This window comes from Leptopilina boulardi, unplaced genomic scaffold, assembly GCF_019393585.1.
Source record: "Leptopilina boulardi isolate dan_hultmark-lab unplaced genomic scaffold, ZJU_Lbou_2.1 LbouV2_259, whole genome shotgun sequence".
In the NCBI taxonomy this organism is placed as follows: domain Eukaryota; kingdom Metazoa; phylum Arthropoda; class Insecta; order Hymenoptera; family Figitidae; genus Leptopilina; species Leptopilina boulardi.
The window spans coordinates 268,530-285,099 of NW_026137817.1; the positions used below are offsets into that span (position 1 = coordinate 268,530).

The window sequence follows — 16,570 nt, forward strand, 5'->3', positions numbered from 1 at the left end:
GAGAATTCATTAAAGATTTTTAAGGATTGCTAGTCATTTTTGTAATTCCTATTTTGAAATTAAGGGAAATAGTGCTTTAATTTTATTTGAAGTAATTACTTGCAAGAGTAAGATTGCAAGAAAAATAGATTAATTGTATAATTCGCCGCCGAATTCGCTCGTATGTCTCCGTAACCATTCGTGACTCGCAACAATTCTTACTGCATGATTTAGAATTTTACTGGAATCGACAAGATTTGTTTGGATTCGCATAGTATTCGACAAATTCGAACGTCCTTTTCAATAATCGTCGGTAATCTCCAATTAAAATACAATATATTCAGAATCAAGAGATTTACATTTTCTTATGTTAATTGATGAATATTCGGAAGATACCTAGTATATTCTCTACATTACAAATCGGGTATTCGAGAGTGATCAGCCCCTCGATTTAATATAGTTGGAATGAAAATTTGATATAATATTTACGAAATCTGAAATCTTTTTATTGAAACACAAAAATGTCAAATTTTAATAAGCTCTTTATCAATTTTTCTAACCAAATATTTCAAATTTCGTAATTAGAATTGTATAAAATGATATAATTATTTTAGATTTTGATATATTTGATATGAAAATTGAAAAAGAAATATCAAAGTTAACGAGATTCGACGAAATTTGCCGAAGTTGAACGTTCGGAATTGCCCTATCCTCACCGAGTGGTAACGAAGACTGACGAAGCTCTTTAGACAAGCCCCTTTTTACCATTATCTTGATACAGACCTGAATTTCTTTTATATAATTAATTTCGAAGATTTTACAATAAATCAGTAAAAAAAATTGTTCTTCAAAAAATAATAAAATATTTAATTATTTCCCAATAAATAATGATTTTTATTTATATTTTTAAACATGTTTTAATATAATTTCACCTTTCTCATAAGCGGTGAAAAATATGTCTGGTTAGTATATAAGAATGGTCACATCAGTTTTTCACATGAGCGTAAATTTGTATATGAAGCGTTATTCTGCGAATGTTATACGTATTATCGTTAGTATAGGTTAGGAATAAAAATAAGCCAATCGATGTAAAACAATGCGGTGTATGTGTGTGTGTGTGCATTTAAAAGTTCATATCCTCGTCTATCCTCGAGATGAGAAAGAGATAAAACTTTGGCGTAGAATCTGTTGGTGTTTCTGTCGTCATCTGTCACGACTGAACCACTTCGAATTTTTAGTATAGTTTTAACAAATTTCGAAATAATCTTTCCAAATTTTCATATAAATTTAGTAAATAACGAAGTGCGCGTCGATTTAACTTACTTCTGGTTTTTCGTATAAATTTATCAATTTACGAAATAATAATTTCAATTTCTGGAATATATTTACTAAAAAGACTATTGGTAAAAATATACCGATTTTCGTTATCAAACCCAAATGTTCCGCGTTTGAAAAAGAGAATACTAAAATTTCCTATCAGATTTATCAAATATTGCTACTAAATTTCTTTCCGTGTACTCCAACGCAAAGTTTACTTATTACATACATATATACATATATGTTACGCTTCGAGAAATTTACGCAAAGAAATTTTAGGTTATGTTTGTACTTTTTAGAGTGATACTACAAAAAGATGATTATAATTCTTAATAAGCCACTAATAAGTGTTCCATTAGATCCAAAATATATATTAAAAACTGATTTTGGTTTTACATATAAAATTAGAAATAAATGTTTAATCAATCTAAAACTATCACTGAACATAACCTGCAATTTTTCTCTCTAAGGTCTCTATTCTAGTGGAACACGTCACATATTAATAAAAAAAATTTACTTTTCAAAGCTGATTTATAATAATTTGCGATATTAAACATAACCTAAAAATTGTTTACATCTAAGGTCCTTGAAGCTTGCGTCCTATCAATTGGAAAATTTAACTAATTTAAAAGCAAATAGTGAGTCATCGATTCAAAGTAGTTATTAAAAATTTAACTAATTCAAATTTAGAGAGTAGGGGAGAGTATGGGTCAAAACCGGGTACCTTTTTGGAATTCTCGGTTGACAAAGAATCTATCAAATAAATTAGTTCAAATCTCGTTGAAAATTCTTCCTTGAACATTAGAGAATGAGAAAATAAGGTCGATTGCATGAAAAAAAAATTTTTGATCAGATTTTTCAAAAAAAAATGCAAAGTACTCGGTGCCCCGATGGTAGGGCAAAACCGGGTACTATCAAGAAAATGTATAAATCATTGAATATTCTTTAACTTTTTGTTCAATTATTATTATATATCACTTAAATTATAGAAAATAATTAATATTCAATAAAGAGCCTCGGCAAAAAGTGCCCCTTTTTCGTACCTCGAATTTTGAAATTTTTTTTATGCCAAATGGTTACATATGATGACCCAATAATCACTGCAAAATTTCAAGATGAGCATGTGCCCCCTTTCCGAAATACAGGGGGTCAAAGCGGGCCATGTCCAAAATTAGAATATGCAATATAATCGAATAATAATGTTAAAAAAATCAGACCAAATGGTTCCCTTAAGATTTTCGTCTGCTGATTACGAATATGATGTCCGTTTTTAAAAATTCAAAATGGCGGATCCAATATGGAGGACGACATTTTTAAAAATCGATCCAATTGACTTGAAATCGATTTTCAAAAATGTCGTCCGCCATATTGGATCCACCATTTTGAATTTTTAAAAACGTACATTATATTCGTAATCAGCAGACGAAAATCTTAAGGGAACCATTTGGTCTGATTTTTTTTAACATTATTATTCGATTATATTGCATATTCTAATTTTGGACATGGCCTGCTTTGACCCCCTGTATTTCGGAAAGGGGGCACATGCTCATCTTGAAATTTTGCAGGGATTATTGGGTCATCATATGTAACCATTTGGCATAAAAAAAGTTTCAAAATTCGAGGTACGAAAAAGGGGCATTTTTTGCATGGGGCTTGCCGAGGCTCTTTGATAGACTGTATCTCGGAAACTATTAGAGCTATTACATTCACAGAAAATTGTAAGGTATTAAAATAAGCTGCAACGCTTATTATTTTAATCCAATTTTGCTTATTTTAATACCAAAATGGATTAAAATAAGCAAAATTGGATTAAAAAAATAATAAGCGTTGCAGCTTATTTTAATGCCTTTTAATTTTCTGTGTTGTTCTTTTTTGCAAATTGTCAGGAATTTAGTCGGCTTTAACTTTCCTGTTGGTCATTTTTTTCAAAAAGCATTAGTTTGAAAGATATATTGAAAAAAATGAAAAATAGTGGATTTTGGCTAAAATCACAAAAAAAATGGAGTTTTTGCGGAAACTATATCTCAGTCAATTTTTGAGCTACATGGATCATTTTTTTTAAATAAAATTACTTAGAATTTTATACACTTTCTTTTTTATAATAACTATTTTTATGCTAAAATGTTCTGGAAGGCGGCAATTCGCAAAAAACTGATTTTTTGCACCTATTTCTTAAAAAAATTTTAGATACTGGTTGGAGTTATTGATCAATAAACGTTATAAACTTTACGAAGTTTTGAAGTGCATCCCTTTTTGATAAGTATAATCGATTTTGAATAATAATTAAATTTTCTCGCATCAAGCTCAATATTTAATTTACGAAAACTCAACTACTTTAATTTATTGATGAAGCAATAAAAAAATGATTCGATGCAAAACTTGGAGAGATCGTCAATCTAATTAACTTTCAAAACAAGTTGAATTACTTTACGAATGAATATATTAATATGGAACAAAATTTCTCAAGTGATCCAATAGGAAAATAGGTAACATTGGATTTTTTTTAAATTATAACTTTTGTATAAAAGAGTAAAAAAATTTTTTTAATCTACATGTTTTTGAAAAGTTTTATCCTGCTTTTTCCAATGGTGCAAATTATTTTTTTATATTTGAAATTTACCTTTTTTTTAAAATCAGAAATATTTTTGAATTTCAGGAATTATTCGAATTTCCTAGTGATTATTCATAGGATATTCCATGAACTAATAAAATTATAACAGAAGTGTAACGACTTTTCAAAATGTCATTAAACCGGAAACACAGCATTTATGCAATTGAGAGTCCTTTATATACTGTAAACAAGAAATTTTTGAACCGGTTGGAATAGTAAAGAAGGGCGAAATAATCAAGAATATAATGTTTTATATATTTTTAATAAAGATTTACATTTAAAGACGGTTTAGTGCCGTTTTTAAAACAAAGATATATTATGAAGCTGAAGTACGCGACGTTTATGATAAACGATTTTTAAAGAAATAATTTTTTAAAATGAAAAATTCTATAATTTTTTACCTAAAAAATATTTCTTGTGGTTTTCATTAATCAACAAATTATACAAAAATATTTTTTAGGCAAAAAATTATAGAATTTTTCATTTTAAAAATTATTCCTTTAAAAATCGTTTATCATAAACGTTGAGTACTTCAGCTTCGTGATATATTCTGAAAATATTGTTACATAGAAGAAAATTATTATACTTTAAAAAAATATACAATATTTTCCTATAAATAATTTTTGCCTGCAATGAGCACATTTACACCGAAAGAGAACAACATAAATGTTACAAATATATATACGCAAAACGTGTGGAAATTAATCAGGATATTATTTTAACTTCTATGATTATTATTGTAAGCCTCTTATTGCACTTACTATTTGCAATACAATCGCTCAAAAGGCTCAGACATATCTTCACCATTAATTTTATTTTCATAATGAGAAACTGAATTTGCTACTTTAGCTAGCCAGTCATTATGGCTTATATAATAATGACTAGGGGACTGCATATTTAAAAAATGAATATTAGTTTGATCAATAAAAGTAAATTTTCCCCCCATAAATCTGAACTTAGTTGAAGGAAGAATTATGTAATGCTTGGAATGTGCATCAATGTTTTTCACATCAATGACTAAAAATGGATAATTCAGTATTATTTTAAAAAATTGCAAAGAGACAGGTATATGGGATTCATTTTCTTCAGATAAAATTTGATAATAATAATCCCATTCACTACTGTCTTCATTGCAATAAAGAAATGCATTAGTTGAAATGATTCTACGCTTTAAATTAGTGGTTTTCTGAAAGACATTCGTTTTTTTGCAATACAGTATTATTTGCTTGTTTTCTGCTTTTTTAAATGAATCGTACTGTCGAATTGCTAAGCTATAAATAGCTTTTTTTATTCTCCAAACATCAGGAGTATCAATATCTGTGTTTGCATTAGGATTAGACAAAAAAATTCTTATCGCATAATAATCGTCAAAGGAAATAGTGTCGAATAGTTGATTAGCCATATAATCATTAAACGCAGATCCTGGGGGAATGTTTATTAAACTAATATCTTCTTGGCTATAAATATTTTCAATAAGTTCAATTGCTTTCCTTTGGTATAACCCAATTTCCACATACGAATAAAACCTTAATTTTTCATACAACTTAGGATTATTTAGCCACTGATTATCGTATGTTGAAGGAGCGAATCCAAATTTGTTGAGATCCTTCGCGAAAACAGATAACTTTATAAGTGTAGAAAAGCTATAATGTTTTAAAATGTGCATTGCAGTAGTCTTATTACATTTTTCAATAAACTGATTATCTATTAAATAATATCTATGATGAAAGAATTTAAAATACAGTTCTTTTCGATCAGTCGGAGAAAAATTAACTTTTGCCATTACTGGTTTCGTTATAAGTTTTGATGTTTTCGTGACAATTTCTGTTGTAATTATTCCCTGAAGAATTGGAATTGCAAGTTGCAACGATTCCTTAATAGCAAAACGGCTTGTACTTTGTCGAAGAAAATCTTTCGAAAATTCACTGCCAATACTTATTCCAAAACTGATAAAGTTTGTTAGAAGTGAAATAACAATTAGTGCATCTGTTGTATAGTAAAAGGCCTTTAATACCAAGTCGTCTACGTTTGAAATGTTTGCAAAATTTCGGAATAGATGCAAGTGTTTAGTATGTCCCAAATCCATTTCCTGTGATGAGAAATTCGCGTGCTGATGTATTACTGTATTGTCAATGGACAAAGTTAGACCTTTACTTCTATTATTAAAATTCCATGATTTATTATCGCAGAATTTTCTAAGACTTGTAAATTTCGGAACGTTTTTATCAAAGTTGTTTATGATCATCAAGAAAATCATCAAAAAAGGAAGAAAGATTACCATTTTGACATTGGCATTCATATTTGTTACCTTCTTTTTTTCCAATTTGGGAGAGATTAGTGAGCCACAGAAGCTGATGTTAATAAGGATAAAATGATCTGAAAAAAATTTTGAAATTCTAGTAATATATTTTTAAAATAAATGTTAAGGAAAATGCATCGACATTTTTGCACAAAAACTGAATAAATGTTGCTTTTTATTGAGATAAGATAAGAAAATGTCATATCTATCTTTAGTCGGGAATGATCAAAATTCGAAATTTTTATAACAATAAGAACTACCCAAATGAACTTGACAATGTAGATATTCATGTACATGTTCAGGTTTTAAAGAGTTATATAAAAACAATATTCAACAGTAATTTAGAAGAAAAGTAATTTTATCTTTATTTTTTTATACATAGTAAAGTCACAAAGAAAGAAGTTATTAACCCGTTAACGCCTAAAGGTTAACTTTTCGACTTGAATTTCAATTTCGTACAATTAGCAAAAAAAAAAAAAAAAAAAAATGTTTAAGTGTCAAACATACCGTTTTTAAACCTCCATGAAGTTGGCGTCGACGCTCAGTGCCGAAAATTGTTTTTTACAGGACGAAAAATGTCAAATTATTTTTTTTAAAAATATTTTCGGTCCAAATAATGCCTTGAGAAATTTTTTTCAAGGTATTATGTGGACCCAAAACCGTTTTAAAAATGATTTGATATTTTTGGTTATTATTTTTATGATTTTTATGATTATTTTTGGAAAAATAACTTTCAACGTTAAGCGTCGACGCCAACTTAATGGAGGGGTTTTTAATTATTTTTGAGGTCGCTCTTTCGAATGGCGTGGTTAAAATTTTCCGAAAATAACATTTAAATCCCCCGTTTCTTCAAAACACCCAAAAATTCAAGTTTTCGGCATGTTCAATTTATTTATTGCAATTCTTTCTATTTTATTGATTTCTACGTATCGTTTCGGCTATGAGAAACGTGTTCCCGATAGCTGTACTTAATGCATATGTGACGCACCGCGAGAAAAGGTACCTAAGCTCCCAAAATTTTTAGGTTATATTTTTGATTTTTGAAGTGAAAATACATAAAGAGGGTCAATTCCTTATACAATCTTTATACAAGTCATTTTGAATTTTTAAAATCTGACTTCAGATTCCTACACAGAAAATTATAAGGTATTAAAATAAGCTGCAACGCTTATTATTTTAATCCAATTTTGCTTATATTTTAATACCAAAATGGATTAAAATAATAAGCGTTGCAGCTTATTTTAATGCCTTTTAATTTTCTGTGTAATCAGCGACCCCGAAAACCTCCAAGTAACAAATTTCAAGCAAATTTAAGCAATTTAAAAAAGAATGTTCATACGTAATTTTCAAAATATTTTTGGCTTTCAGTCGCCATTTTAAATAGAAAGCTGAAAAAAACTAAAAATACGAATGCATATGTTTTAAGTATAGTTATCGGGAACTATTTTTACATGCTGAAAACTTGAATTTTTTTGTATGTTTTGAAGAAAAGGGGAGGCTAAAATATGTCATTTTTGGAAAATTTAAACCACGCCATTCGAAAGAGCGACATCAAAAATAGTTAAAAACGTAATGTTTGACAATTATAAATCTTTTTTCTGCTAATTGGACGAAATTGAAGTCTAAGTCGAAAAGTATCACATTTGGGCGTTAAAAAATAAGCCAAAAGTTTTTTGAACGTTCATATGAACGAAATTTTTTTTGCAACTTCTTCAAGTACGAATTTTATTATAAAATATTGTTCAAAATATCTAAAAAGAAGTTATTAATTTAATAATTATTTAATTTGCTGTTTTATTTAACATAGTCATCATAATTTTTAATAATTTATAGATTGAAAAAAATATTTCGTTCATATGAACGTTCAAAACTTTCGGCTAATGTTAAAGGGTTAAAAAAAAGAAAAAAATAATAGCCAAATAGTCACTAAAATAACATCACTTTAAAGCAGTTTTGAAATATAATTTTTTACAATTCTGTTAAATATAGTATTCAACTTTTTTCTATTTATTTATACCTACATATACTTATATATTTCAATATTATTCAATAATAGTGACATAATAATTATTATAATTCTTACCTTCCGCGAAAAAGTAGAATTTTCTTACTAACAAAAAATGTAGTTTGAAAGCCTTAGGTTTTTAAAAACTATATTTACGCATTTACTTTGTAATCTTAAAAAAAATAAAAAAATAAAATTTTATACCTTACTGTTTATTATAAAAACATGTATGGCGCGCATAAAAATGAATATTAAAAATTTTTGTATTTGTAAATTCAAATAAAAATAAGATTTTATTATTTTTTATCATTAATATTATTTCTACATTTTATTGTTTAGATTATTTCCAAATATAAAACTCAACAAAAATAATAAAAAATTGAACTATAATAGAATAATTATAAAAAATATTCTTCAGAATTGATCTAGATTAATACACTAGTCAGTTATAGAACCACAATAATATTGAATTTTAGGAAGTTCAACCCATTAACATAATCTCAAACTAAAAAGTAGTTTTTAACAGAACTAAAAATATATTTAAAATTTATTACACCCAAATTCGACAGATCCAATTGTAAAATTTTGGAAAAAAATTATTTTGAGTTAAAATTTGTTGTTAAATAATAATTAACAAACATTTTGTATTTTTTCTTAAAAGTTAGTAAACAATTTTAATTTTTATCCAATTTTTATAAACAATGGCTCATTTTTCTCTTTGAAAAAATTCTCTACAATTCTGATTTTGTGTTTTTGTTTAATAATCGTTTGTTTAAAAAATATAAAAAATAAAAATTTTTTTTGTTTATTAACTTTTGAACAAAATAATTTTTAATAAAATTTAACAAACAGAATTGTAGAAAATTTTTCAAAGAGCAAAATTAGCTATTGTTTGTAAGAATTGGATAAAAATTACAATTGTTTACTAACTTTTAAGAAAAAATACAAAATGTTTGTTAATTATTATTTAACAACAAATTTTAACTCAAAATAATTTTTTTCCAAAATTTTACAATTGGATCTGTCGAATTTGGGTGTAATAAATTTTAAATATATTTTTAGTTCTGTTAAAAACTACTTTTTAGTTTGAGATTATGTTAATGGGTTGAACTTCCTTAAGTTTGCATTTATTTGTGATTTGTGTAATCTAATTTTTGATACTGAAATTAATAAAATTGCATTATTCGTATTATTATTTTTCTTTACTACTACAATTTGAAAAGTCGTGACATTTCTACAATAATTTCATTAGTTTTTGAAAAGCTTTTTTGTAAAAAACAAACAATTTAAAAAAAATTTCATTTTCATTTTTAAGGAAGTCAGGCATATATTTTTAAATTTCTTTATGCTCATTTTGCTAGGGTAACGGGTATAGCGACAGACACCCTGAGCTTACTTTCAACTTTAAATGACATTTTATCGGAATTTACTAAAGATTTAGTTATAAAATAAATTTCAAATATAAAAGATTTATTATTTCTATATTATTATTATTTTTAACAGCAGGTATCATTCACTGTCAGGGTGTCGGTCACATGTATACCGTTTACCCAAAATAATTTTATAATTTTTTGCATCACTTATTGCATTATTAAATACGTCTGCCAATGCTGCTTAGAATTTTCACTCGTCATTTTAAAAAATATGCGTACAACGAAAAATCAAAAGGAGACACTGAACAAAATAAGTGATCAATAATTACGAAATTAATGTAAATACTTTTCGATTACTATTCGTTTGTTCGATTAATAGATATAATATTTTCTAAACTGTTTGTTTAAATCAATGCACGACTTACTATGATAAAATTTTCAATTTGTCTAAATCGTCTTGGGCAAAAACCGAAATGCCTAGGAAATTCCCGAAAATAACTAGGAAAAATCAAAATATATTATATATTAATAATGAATAACAGCAGTTAAATCTTTTAAAACGAAATTTTTCATATTTTTATTAATTTTTTATCATTTATTTATCGATATGGTAAATAACTGATATATCGAAAGTTAAACATAGATCTCGAAAAATATATGTCGTCGATTCTTTGGAGAAAAAATTTAAATATGTATAGTGTATAATGCATTTAAATTATATCCGATTTTGCCCCACCGTTTGATACCCGGTTTTGCCCCGTATTGCATTTTTTAACAAAATGTAAAATTCTCAGCTTATTGTTAATAATTTAACAATTATACTTTTACTGAAAATTATTCGTAAAAAAATACTGAAAAAGATGTTATATGAAACGAATATATCGACACAAAAAGTTTTATAAGTGATTTACTTTCGATAAAAAATGGATTTTCTTTTGACCTAAAATTTAAAAGTCGCATAAAATATAATAAATAAGTTTTTATATAGTGGTTATATAATTAAAATGATGTTGGTTGTAATATAAAAGATATATATATATGTAATAGGTGACACAAATGGAAATATACCTATCATGGAAAACTTGAGGTACCCGGTTTTGCCCCACTCTCCCCTATAGCTATAACATATTTGCTGTGACATGTAATTTTATTAACTATACAATAACTAAAAATTAGCTATATCGATATTATAGCAGCAAATATTTTTTCTCCGTGAAATAAATATATAACTTCAGTAATATTTAAAAAAAAATTATTATTTTAAAGTACTTTAAATGTGTGTCAAAACGATTTGGAATTTTATTACCTTTATATGTGCATCCTGAGCTGTATGTAATTTACATTAAGTACAAAGGGTACCTTAAGCCGATATAAGGTTATAAATCCCAAATATAATTCACTCGATCAGTTGCAATTCGTGCATTGACCTGTTTAAACGTGCGATCAACAGTGTACATAGTGTAAATTTTAGAGTGTTAAACTTTTTTTTTGTCATTTTAGTAGAATTTTTATTTCGGGAGTGTTCTAAATTTATTAATTATGATACCATATCACATTTTTAATCGTCCAAAATATATATATAAGTGACATACGTCGACTGCAGATTACAAAAGGTTAGAAATATATATATATATATTTATTGATTTTTAATACAGATACAATAAATATAAAAACTTAAAAATATTATTATAATTAAATATAAATAATTAATTTTTATTTGTCAGAATTCTTATTTACTCGAATTTTCATTTAACATAATAGGCATTTTAAAGAATTTTTATTGGGTAGAATTTCATTGCATACACAGAAAATTAAAAGGCATTAAAATAAGCTGCAACGCTTCTTATTTTAATACAATTTTGCTTATTTTAATCCATTCTGGTATTAAAATAAGCAAAATTGGATTAAAATAAGAAGCGTTGCAGCTTATTTTAATGCCTTTTAATTTTCTGTGTAGAATTTTCTTTCAGATGAATTTTCATTTGTTCGAATTATTATTTGATATAATTTCCATATAACCGATTTTTCATACTACAGAATTTTTACTTAACCAAAAAATGATTGACCAGAATTTTTAATTGATAGAATTTTCATTTGTCCGAAATTGCAAATGGCCGAAAAATCAATCGACTGAAAGAGTACGGCGCAATTTTTAAAATCAACCAATCAAAAATTATCCATAAAATTGTAATTGATTTACACGGAAAGAAAGTTTGTAGCAATATTTGATATTATGGTGTTACTTTTTAGTATATTTGGTTACAATTGCGGAACATTTTGGCATGATAACGATTTTCGATACTATTTTTAAGAATGATTGAGATTAAAATAAGAATATTTAATATAGTTGGAAAGAAAATTTGATATAATATTTACGAAATCTGAAATCTTTTTATTGAAACACAAAAATGTCAAATTTTAATAAGCTCTTTATCAATTTTTCTAACCAAATATTTCAAATTTCGTAATTAGAATTGTATAAAATGATATAATTATTTTAGATTTTGATATATTTGATATGAAAATTGAAAAAGAAATATCAAAGTTAACGAGATTCGACGAAATTTGCCGAAGTTGAACGTTCGGAATTGCCCGATCCTCACCGAGTGGTAACGAAGACTGACGAAGCTCTTTAGACAAGCCCCTTTTTACTATTATCTTGATACAGGACCTGAATTTCTTTTATATAATTAATTTCGAAGATTTTACAATAAATCAGTAAAAAAAATTGTTCTTCAAAAAATAATAAAATATTTAATTATTTCCCAATAAATAATGATTTTTATTTATATTTTTAAACATGTTTTAATATAATTTCACCTTTCTCATAAGCGGTGAAAAATATGTCTGGTTAGTATATAAGAATGGTCACATCAGTTTTTCACATGAGCGTAAATTTGTATATGAAGCGTTATTCTGCGAATGTTATACGTATTATCGTTAGTATAGGTTAGGAATAAAAATAAGCCAATCGATGTAAAACAATGCGGTGTATGTGTGTGTGAGATGAGAAAGAAATAAAACTTTGGCGTAGAATCTGTTGGTGTTTCTGTCGTCATCTGTCACGACTGAACCACTTTGAATTTTTAGTATAGTTTTAACAAATTTCGAAATAATCTTTCCAAATTTTCATATAAATTTAGTAAATAACGAAGTGCGCGTCGGTTTAACTTACTTCTGGTTTTTCGTATAAATTTATCAATTTACGAAATAATAATTTCAATTTCTGGAATATATTTACTAAAAAGACTATTGGTAAAAATATACCGATTTTCGTTATCAAACCCAAATGTTCCGCGTTTGAAAAAGAGAATACTAAAATTTCCTATCAGATTTATCAAATATTGCTACTAAATTTCTTTCCGTGTAGTTTAAAAATCGCGCCGAAATCTTTCTGTCGATTGTTTGTTCGGCCATTTGCAATTTCGGACAAATGAAAATTCTATCAATTTGAAATTCTGTTAGAAATAATTTTTCGGTTAAGTAAAAATTCTGTAGTAATATGAAAAATCGGTTATATGAAAATTATATCAAGTAATAATTCGAGCAAATGAAAATTCATCTGAAAGATTAAAATTCTATGCAATGAAATTGTATAGCCAATAAAAATTCTTTAAAATGCCTATTATGTTAAATGAAAATTCGTGTAAATAAGAATTCTGACAAATAAAAATTTTGTGAAGTGAATTTTCGGCTATATAAAAATTCTGCAATATTGAAAATAGTTTTGATGAAAATTCTGCAAAATACTAATTATATATACAGAACAAATAAAAGTTAGGCTCAAAAATAATTATGACAAATAAAATTCCATAAAATGAAAATTCTAACTAATTATTATTATTGCAAATGATGATAATTATTACAGACATTTTCTTTACATGATTTTTTATTTATAAAAAAATTTAATTTAAGTGAATTTTTAATTAAACAAAATTCTAATTCAATGTGATTTAGGATTTTTAAATGACAAAATTTCAATTCACGGAATTTTCATTTGTCCAAAATTACATAATGGCCGAATCAAACAATTGATAGAAGGATTTCGGCGCAATTTTTAAAATTGACCAATCACGATTTTCTTTTGATAACTTCTAATTGGTCGCAATTTTAAAAATTGCGCCAAAATCTTTCTGTTGATTGTTTGATTTGGCCGCAGTTGTAATTTTGAACAAATGAAAATTTGCCACCTACTTTGTATAGGGAAGTATATATATTTTCTTTACACGCATAGAAAAAATTTGCTGTGGCAGCGAACTATTTACTGTGACATCAAAGTATAATACGTTAGCTAGAATATAATGACAGCAAACAAATTTGCTGTGGAGTACAAAAAGTTTGCTGTGACAGTAAATTTTTAAAAAATTAAGATTGACATTGTTTATCATAACAAACTTTTTCGTTGTCATACACGGAGAGAAAAATCTAGCTATATTATAGCATGATAACCCGTGCAGAAATCGTGATGTGGGCCTCATGAGGTACTTACCAGTTTTCCCGATCTCTAATAAGGGCCTTGTCGGGAAAACTGATCAGAGCCTCACAAGGGTGTAATGCTTTTCCTCACCAATGCCCTATGTAAGGAAAACTGGTGAGGACCTTAGCAGTTTTCCATACGCATACCCTATTTTTTTATATTATATAAACTCAAAAAAATTCATGGTAAATTTGACTACATTTAATTGACATTGACTACATTTCTCCTAGTTTCAGGAGACGCCTATAACAAACAGTAGTTGAAACAACTATGTAAAAATTGTCAGATTAACTGTAAAATTTAGTTAAAAAAAACTATTCAAAGTAGTAAAATTATTATTATAAATATTAGTATTGAGATCCATTTTTTCATCCTCTCCCCTACAAGTTTCATTTATACATGTCTAAACTATTTAATTTCTATATACCTAACAGAGAAAAAATCCCGAAACGCTGGGGATTGAACGCACGACCCTAACATTCGCAAGCCGACAACTTAACCAACTAACCACGCACGCACGCTAGAATGGCTTGCATGATATTTGAGGACATTCTTGTCACTATGCAGTTAATTTTACTATCCAATGTAGTCAAATTTACTACTTTTAATAGTTATTATCTTCTTTTAATTAATACTTCTCAAACTTTACATAAAAAATTTTTTTTTGCGCCATCGTCCAGATAAATGTGTCAATACCGTGGTAACTATGGGGAGTTCCATACTTAGGGAATTTAACAGGAACCCATAAGAAAATTTAGTAATAAGAAATAAATTATTATTTAAAATCAAAATCATTTAACTAATTTACAATAACATTTTTGCGAAATATTAACATTTTGAAAACTTAATTAGTTTGAATTTTTTTTAAACCAGGAAAACTGAAAAGGGCCTTGACAGGGCCATATATGGAATACCCTATTTGGGGTTTTGGTCGGGAATTCTGGTCAAAACCCTAAAATAAAAAAATATCTAAAATTCTTGTAAAACGATTTTATTTGATTGTTAATAACACTTTATGAAGGAAAAACTTTAAAAATTTAATTTCTTCACATTTTACTCAAACAGGGAAAACTGATAAGGCACTTACCAATGCCTTACTTTAAATAGGGCAAAGTCGGGCAATTTCTGCACGGGAAGGCATACGTTTAACGCATGAATCTTTTGCATCCCGAGGCGAAATTTGAATCCTCTTTAGCTTCCCTTAGAACCTAAATAGGCCCTCTTTACGATCTTGTAGACTCCCGTAGGCCCTCCTTTGAATCCAAACGTGGAAGAAAGGTAAATTTGCGACTGGTTGAGGAAGCTAAAGAGGGTATAGTTCGATTAAAAAAGTACAAAAAAAAACTCTTTTAATTATTTTGATTAAAGCAAAATGAATTTTTTCTTCACACAATATTTCTTTAATTATACCCTTTAAAAACTGGAATTAACATATTTTGAAGCGTTTTCAAAAAATTAATAGAATTAGAGCAATTTCAAAATTTTCAATATTTTAATCAATTTTTAGACCCTACTTTAAATCCAAACGTGGAAGAAAGGGAAATTTGCAACTAGTTGAGGAAGCTAAAGAGGGTCTGTTTAACTCTACTTTACTCCTTGTAAATTAGGGCTTAAATTTCGCCTCGGGATGCTATTATAGTAGATAAATTCTAGTAATATTAGTAAGAATTCATACGTTATATTAGTATATGATTGGTGTCCATGCTTAAAAGGTTTGAAAAACATGCTTTCGTATAGTATGTATTTAATACTTTAAATCCATAAGCGCTACGCGCGAATCGTATGAAATTGAAACCTACTACTATTGCAGGAGTCTCATGCTTTTTTGGTATTAGATTCCTGCAACTGGCGATTAAGCCACACCCACTTTAACTTGACTCAAACTTGGTGATCGCCAGTTGCAGGACTCTAATACCGTAAGAGCATGAGACTGCCTGCAATAGTAATAGGTTTTGGTTTTATACAATTTACGCGTGGCGCTTATGCATTTAAAGTATTAAATGCGCATACTACGAAGGTGTGTTTCTCAAACATGAAACATATGAATTCTTGCTTGCTTTGTAAGAAAAATTCACGCTTTAATAGTAGGAATCATTTTCATGCTATTAAATCTAGATTTTTCTCTCCGTGTAGTACAAAATTTAGCTGTGGTTACTAATTTTGATAGATCTGATAGCAAACATCAGTTAGCATCTGTAAACAATTCCTTTTTTTCCGTGTAAAATAAGAGCCATTATTCGTTTAAAAGTGATTTTCCCGTGATCCAAAATGATGTCAAAAAGCACAGAAATAGGGGAATGGCTATAGCTGAAATTGGGGTGGAGGATTGACGCAATAGTGGAATATGGTTGGGCAAGATGCACCCCTGCTTGCTACCAGTCAATGTGTGTGTGTGTGTGTGTGTACCACATAGAAACGATCGTGTTCTCTCTCTCTCTCTCTCTCTCTTGTTTCCTACACTGCTCCCTGCACAGTGGGGAGTCGGTAAATGGCATTATGGGAAGACCTT

General features: G+C 27.6%; 2 protein-coding genes across 5 annotated transcripts in view; one reads left to right on the top strand and one right to left on the bottom strand.

The window, feature by feature from the left end:
- The window catches only part of LOC127280964 (segmentation protein cap'n'collar), a 246,783-nt gene that overhangs the window by 149,549 nt on the left and 80,664 nt on the right, over nucleotides 1-16,570 (top strand). The window lies entirely within an intron of this gene.
- LOC127280983 (uncharacterized) lies at nucleotides 4,151-8,401 on the bottom strand. Its single transcript, XM_051304459.1, has 2 exons — nucleotides 8,290-8,401; nucleotides 4,151-6,283 (listed from the first exon to the last, which is right to left on the bottom strand). Exon 2 carries the CDS (start codon nucleotides 6,204-6,206, stop codon nucleotides 4,668-4,670), a length of 1,539 nt encoding a protein of 512 aa, XP_051160416.1. The 5' UTR covers nucleotides 6,207-6,283; nucleotides 8,290-8,401; the 3' UTR covers nucleotides 4,151-4,667.

Excerpts from the sequence above, each read along its gene's own strand:
- LOC127280983 (XM_051304459.1), bottom strand. The coding sequence starts at position 6,206 with ATGAATGCCAATGTCAAAATGGTAATCTTTCTTCCTTTTTTGATGATT.